This window comes from Danio rerio, chromosome 1 (assembly GCF_052040795.2).
Source record: "Danio rerio strain M-AB ecotype USA chromosome 1, GRCz13ab, whole genome shotgun sequence".
NCBI lineage: Eukaryota > Metazoa > Chordata > Actinopteri > Cypriniformes > Danionidae > Danio > Danio rerio.
The window spans coordinates 58,664,448-58,671,171 of record NC_141021.1 but is presented as its reverse complement, the minus strand read 5'-3'; the positions used below and the strand labels follow the sequence as shown (position 1 = coordinate 58,671,171).

At 40.8% G+C, this 6,724-nt stretch overlaps 1 protein-coding gene across 1 annotated transcript; it reads left to right on the top strand.

Moving 5' to 3' along the window:
• The first annotated feature begins 3,772 nt into the window (after positions 1-3,772).
• LOC147847053 (C-type lectin domain family 4 member E-like) lies at positions 3,773-6,724 on the top strand. The gene is made up of 5 exons (XM_087238325.1): positions 3,773-3,968; positions 4,190-4,429; positions 4,508-4,611; positions 4,684-4,787; positions 6,230-6,724. Exons 1-5 carry the CDS (start codon positions 3,875-3,877, stop codon positions 6,366-6,368), a joined length of 681 nt encoding a protein of 226 aa, XP_087094451.1. The 5' UTR covers positions 3,773-3,874; the 3' UTR covers positions 6,369-6,724.

Below are 6,724 nucleotides of genomic sequence, written 5' to 3'. Positions count from 1 at the left end.
TATAATTATATAACAATTAGCAATACGCAGATTTTTGTCATTATAAAACCACATACTCTTTTTAAAAAGCCTGACCAAAGTCTAGTCTAGAATATAATTAATTGTAGTTTTATTTTATTTGGTTTAACAAAAATTACTTACTTTAAAAAATAATCTTACTCAAAAATGTCCGGCTATTTAAGGACATTTTGAGTTGGAATACAATAAAACACGATTCTTGCAGACAGCATGTGTGTGAAAACAACACACCAGCAGATGGCGCTCTTGTTTAATATTAAAATCTTTCCTGCTAGAATGTGTAGAGTTCAGAGCTTCAGAGGCTTTATTTCCTGATGTTTACGTACTCAGAAGCAGGAAACGAAATGAGGAAACTCAGTTTAGGAAATGAGAAACTCCTCGTGTGTTAGAAAGTAATAGCATATTCATATACTAGAGGGAGTTATGGCTGGAAGGGCATCCACTGCGTAAAAACGTGCTGGATAAGTTGGCGGTTCATTCCGCTGTGATGACCCCGGATTAATAAAGGGACTAAGCCGAAAAAGAAAATGAATGAATGTATAAATGGGCACTGTGGCCACTCATCTTATTAGGTGAGGTTAATATGTTCATATTTCAGATCAGTGTTAAATCTAAGAGAATCAAACAGTGTTGAAGTTTAAAGAGCCCCTATTATACATTAAAAAGGGCCATACTTTGGTTTTTATGGGTCTCCAACAACAGGTTGATCTGCATGCTAGGTCAAAAAACACTTTCATTGTCTTATAATATACTTTTTTTTACCTAATTATCCCAGCGACTCCTGTATGAACCGTTCACCGATTCATTTGTTCCCCAACCCCTCCTTAGCGCAAAACTAATCTGCACTGATTGGACTGATGATAGTCTGTTGCAACAGCGTTTAGTGCGAGACAGAGTGAAATGCCCAGCATGGCTTATCAACAATATTGAAGTAGTCCAAGTGCAGAGTGTATGTGTGAGTATACCTGCCAACACTCCTGTTTTTCCTGGGAGTCTCCCGTATTTCAGACCCATCTCCAGCCACCCTCCCGTTTTGTAATTTATCCCTGAAAACTTCCATAATTTCAACCTCCCATCCCCGGTCGTCAGCGTTTTGGTACGGTCTGTGAAACCCCTGCGTTGCCAACATTGGTATAGGATCTGATCGCAGCGGCAGCCGGAAACATGCTTCATAGTAGTTATTAACACCACAGCACAGAGTACCTGGTTCTAAACAGTGTTATTCAGACACCTCACCCCTGAACCTAACCCACCCAGTGTCCTGGATTTTTAGGGACAAATGTTGGCAGTTATGTGTTAGAGCCCAATGCAGGAGTGCATTAAAGCAGCTAAACACCAGCATATACTTTATTTCTAACCATGACATACATTCAGTATTAATCCACAGAGTGGCAAAAGCTGACCTATTCTGAACCTTGACCGCTGCACGTGTGTAGGAACAGCTGACGGTGGTCATAGCAGCGACAATCGGTAGAGGATTGCAAGCTCACAAATGCATTTAAATCCGTAAACAAAGCAGCACACATCGCGTTTACAATGTGGCATTAGACGCGATATGAGAACATAAAGAGTTAACCTGATACAGTACAAGCCGTTACAATTAACAAAACACAATTAAATACAGAATTTGCAAGCTAGAGAAAACAAGTGAGCGGCCATTTTAATCGCACTTACACTTGTGATATGGAGGAAGAAACTGGTCCATGCAGGCATGTCCAAACTCAATCCTGGAGGGTGGGTGTTCTGCAAAGACTGCGTCCGAAACCGCATACTTCGATACTATATAGTACACTTAAATCAGTATGCGAGCCGAGTAGTATGTCTGAATTCATAGAATTTGAAAATCAGTAGGCGAGAAGTACCCGGATGACTAACTACTTCCGGCGAGATTCTGGAGTGCCCATCCCATGCATGCTGCGCTATCCCATAATGCCCTGTGAGAGAATTCATGAATGGAAGTGAGGCGACGCAACTGACACAGGTAGGTCACATGACCATGACAAAATGGCGGATGTAGTACGTCCGAATTCCATTCATACTTTTCACATTCTTACTGTATAGAACGCACTTTTCTAACGGCCGAGTAGTACGTTTAACTTCAAATGCAGTACCTACTGAGTAGTAGGCGGTTTCGGATGCAGCCAAAGTTTAGTTCCAACCCCAATCAGACACACCTGGGTTAGCTAATTAAGCTCTTGCCAGGCTTTCTAGAAACATCCTTGCAGGTGTGTTGAGGCAAGTTAGAACTAAAACCTGCAGGACACCGGCCCTCCAGGACCGAGTTTGGACACCCCTGGTGTACTGTAAAGTTCCTGTCAAGCTCTGACAAAGTCTCACACAACAATAGTCTTTTCTGATCCTTCCTTTAACAAATGGCTGATGAATCCACTATTGTAAGAGTGTAGATTGAAGGGAACACAGCACAAGGCTGGGTTGATAATGCTGAGGTATTTTTGCAAAAATAAAACTCCACCGCTGACTCTTCAGTTTCATCTTTGGGTAGAGAAAGTAAGACTAACTTTCCCCTCACACTTCCAATAACATCCAGCTGAGCACCGCGTCTTCATGACTTGGCTAAACCGGGATCTGCTACAGGGTTTGTGGGCGGGGCCGCAGGTTTGAATTTTCCCGGGTTTACACACGCAACATGTGGTCAGGGCTTAAGTTTCATATAGACGTCACGCCAAAACTGCTAAAGACTATCAAATTGATTAATTTAAAGCATGAGTCGACTCTTTTATAAATGAATCAATAGTTTTAAACACTGTCCGCTTTCAGATTTAAGCCTTAAGCCTGGTTTATACTTCTTCGTCAAGTGATCGGCGTAACCCACGACGCATGCAATGTGCGTAGCTGTGCATATATACTTCTGTGCGCTGTCTCTGTTGGTCTGCATTAACACTTCCGAAACGCTAGTTGGCATTGAGGTGTAAATGTTCCTCTGTGTCGAGTTTCTTCGCTAGTGTTTTGTGTTTTATGTATGAAAAAACTGACCAGCTAAGACCAGGCTGCAAATGGCTGGAAACCAGCCTGGAAATGGCCAAAACCCCTCTAAACCCCTTTAAATCCACTGGTCAACCAGCTAAAACCAGCCAACCATCCTAGGCTGGTTTAAGCTGGATTTTTCAGCAGGGCTCATTAAGAAAAGGTCTTGTACAACAGCAGTGTATCAGGCTTTTGTTTCTAAGGGCCGTTTTCTTGTAAATGACGATATCATTTGGTGGTGCAGTTAAAAACAGCAGTCTGAGGAATGTTAAAACGAAAAGACTATATTCAGCCTGAGGGCTTGTGTCAAATAGTCACGTCCTGTTAACTTTAGCACTGCTTAAGTGACACAAACAATGTATTTAGAGGACTTGTATTTAGAGCTGCATCAGGAAGTGAACACTGCTCGAGTCCGTCAGACTTTAATTCTCTGAATGATCAACATGGAATTGTTTTTTATTCAGACATGAACGCAGCATTTTAGTTCAGAGTTATTGACTTAAATTTTAGTTCAAATTGAAAAACTGAACATATTGCTGCAAGCATCTCATTATGTCCACTTCGTCAGTCAGACTACAGTACACCACTGCTGTTATTCTGCTTCATCAAGGTTCAGTTTGGCCTGTTTAAGCATGCTTGAGCCCATTTGAGTGTCACACAGTCCTCTCACTGGCTTTTGAAGCTGATAATAAATTGAATGGGCTGTGTAAAAACACAAGCCGTGCCCATCTGCAGAGGGTTTTCCTGTTGTGTTTTTATTCTCGTTAAAAGATCAGCGTAAAATTAAACTTCCTGTTTAGAGTTGGCTCACATTTAGAAAAGCACCTGTCATTCATTTGTGAAGACGCACTGTTCGACATACAAGAAAACGATGGATTCAGAGGACATTTATGAAAATGTTATGGACTCCACTGGACCTCAAACACAGAATCACAACCAGGATAAAGGAAAATATAAAAAATGCAGTAAGTAGAAATGAACACTAATCCAGAACTGGTGTCGCAGATGCTTTTCTCTGCATGTTCTGGTTTGGATCTTTACTGTATAGCAACATTGCAACCATATAGTGATGTTTGTGTTATTCAATTATAAAATCTATTGTGTCTATTGTGTGACCGTGAAGACAGTTACCAAAACAAGGTTGATTTGATTTTTTGTGTTTTTGTGTCTGTCGTGTGTTTTTCAGAAGGCAGCAGATGTATGTTGGTGTTGTTGGTGTTCCTGGGGTTCATCTGTGCTCTACTGCTGCTCGTCATCACACTGCAGCACATCAGCATCACAGCAGAGAGAGATCTGTTCAAGACTTACAAGAACACAGTTGAAGAGCTCAATCACACCATCAGCAGCTTACAGCACGACAACACTGATCTGGAGAGCACAGTCACGTCACTGAGCGATAAACTCAAGCAGGCTTATTTAAAACAAGGTCAGTGCTAATCTGATATAATAATTACTTTATCATTAGCATACAGTATTATAAACAATATAAGTGTGTGTTTTTTAGGTTGGTTGTTCATGTCCACTGAGGCGATGAGCTGGTCTGAGAGCAGGCAGTTCTGCAGGGATCGTGGAGCTGATCTGGTCATTATTAGGAGTGAAGAGAAGCAGGTGAGTTTGTTTATTGAGAGTTTGTTATTGAATGAGAAGAATCACACTTATTCTGCTTTTAATTACACACAGAGGTTCATATCTTCATTAGTCAAGGAGGACACATGGATTGGTTTATCTGACACAAAGATCGAGGGCACCATGCAGTGGGTGGATAATTCAACACTGGATCAAGGGTAAGTTGTGTAAAACACAGAAAATTGCTTTAATGCTGATTTGTTTTCCAGTTGTTTTAAGCTTAAATTAATAATTTGCTGGAAACACGTCAACACCTGAATTCCACATGCACCACAATTACAATTAGGCTTCCATAGTCAATAATGGCAGGCCCAGATTGGCTAATCGGGAGGACCGGGAGAATTCCCGGTGGGCCGGTCCGTTTTTTGGCCGCTAGCTCCAGAATCTGTTGCTCTCAGCAGTCACACTTTTAAAAAATAATTTATTTATTTACTTGACCACAGCCTTCTTATTCATTATTTTACCACAGCTCTGCTCTTTTTATCTATTTTCTCGTAGCCTCGTGAGCAAGATGCAGCCTGCAGGTTAATGATGATATAACTAGTCACCATTCAATGTACAGCTGTTGTGGTACAGTGGTTAGTACGTTAGATTATGATGCAGCCAACCTGGGTTCGGTCCTTGACTGAGTAACATATGTTTTTTTCATTTTTACTGTTAAGTCATATAATACTGTAAGGGTTGTTGAACATTTGAAGTTCTAAAGCAGCTGTTTTCTCAAAAAAGACGTGATAGTGTCATTAGAAACTGAATTGGAAATGACCTTATTTTAATATAGTCAGTGGTGAAATGAGGTGGGCCGGTCTAAGGCTTGAAACTCCAGGGCTGAAAAGGAGTCCCACTCCGGCCCTGAATGATGGTACCACAGTTTACAAAAATTTTGATTATTTATTTTGTTTCTGCCGCTCTTTTGCTGACGAAAGTGAAGATATGCGGATGAACATGAAGAACGGGTGGATGGGTCTCCATGTTGTCCCTAGCAAGAAGCCGTCCTGGGAAATTGCCCACATTGTCCATGCCTAAATCCGCCACTGTCCTGGGTCTTCCCCGGGGCCTCCTCTTGACAGTGCTCCTTACCTTATCTCTGAGGGTGTATGTACTCACACTAGGCTATCCGGACCATGCCTGGGCACATTTGACCCCCCATTTCCCTGTTCGTTTGACAAGTGTGAGCTCCATGCTGCGCCGAGGCATAGTTTGGTTGTTTGGCCCTGACCCAGTTGAAAGAGTTGTTCCAGAGTACAGTTCGGTTGGGTTTTGGCAGTAACTGAAGACTTGACATCACTGTTAAGGGACTGTTTCATATAGATTCAGCAATCATTCTTACTTTTCAATTAATATGACCTGTAATAATAAATGCTCTTAATACGTGCAGCACGATGAATTTCATGAAAATTTATTAGCGTCAAAAGTTGTGGATCTGTTTAGCGAAACATTTTTTACCGCTTGCCTTTAAAATCGACACATACTGGGCATGTTTACTACACATGTTGTCACTGTTTTCAAAGACTGCCATATTGTGAAAACTTATGAAATGCTTTTTAATTAAAACTTTGATTTTGACATTGAAACATTTTAAGTCTTGTCACATTTTATTTAGGTTTTGGGCTAGAGGTGAGCCGAATAACTACCTTAGTCTGAACGAGGACTGTGTTGAAGTGAGAATTTCACAAGGCATCCCGAATAACTGGAATGACCTCCCATGCTCAAATAGAAGAAAAGGGATTTGTGAGAAATAAGCTTCATCCAGTCTTGTCAAGCTTTTATTTGTATTACCCTATCAAATCATAACATGATTGTGTAATTAATTTTGAAGGTTCCAGTCTTTTAAACTGCTTGTTTCATTAAACATACAATATTTCCATATAAAGGAGTGATCTGGAAACTTGTTTTTCTCCAGCACAAGCAGATTCATATCAATAGGATGTAAATGTGTTATTATTTGCCTTATCTGTCTGAAGCGTTGAGGTCAGTAAACTGCAGAAGTCTGACGTCTCTCAGATTGTGTTAATTGAACCTTTAATGCTGATGTTGAAATCCTGTGAAACTGTGTCTGATTTGAATTGCTTTCTGTTTTAATAAACTGGTGAATTGG

Coding starts and splice junctions, on each gene's coding strand:
- LOC147847053 (XM_087238325.1), top strand. CDS start 3,875: ATGGATTCAGAGGACATTTATGAAAATGTTATGGACTCCACTGGACCT. Junction 4,430..4,507: donor GCAGGCTTATTTAAAACAAG/GTCAGTGCTAAT, acceptor TGTGTTTTTTAG/GTTGGTTGTTCATGTCCACT. Junction 4,788..6,229: donor AATTCAACACTGGATCAAGG/GTAAGTTGTGTA, acceptor CATTTTATTTAG/GTTTTGGGCTAGAGGTGAGC.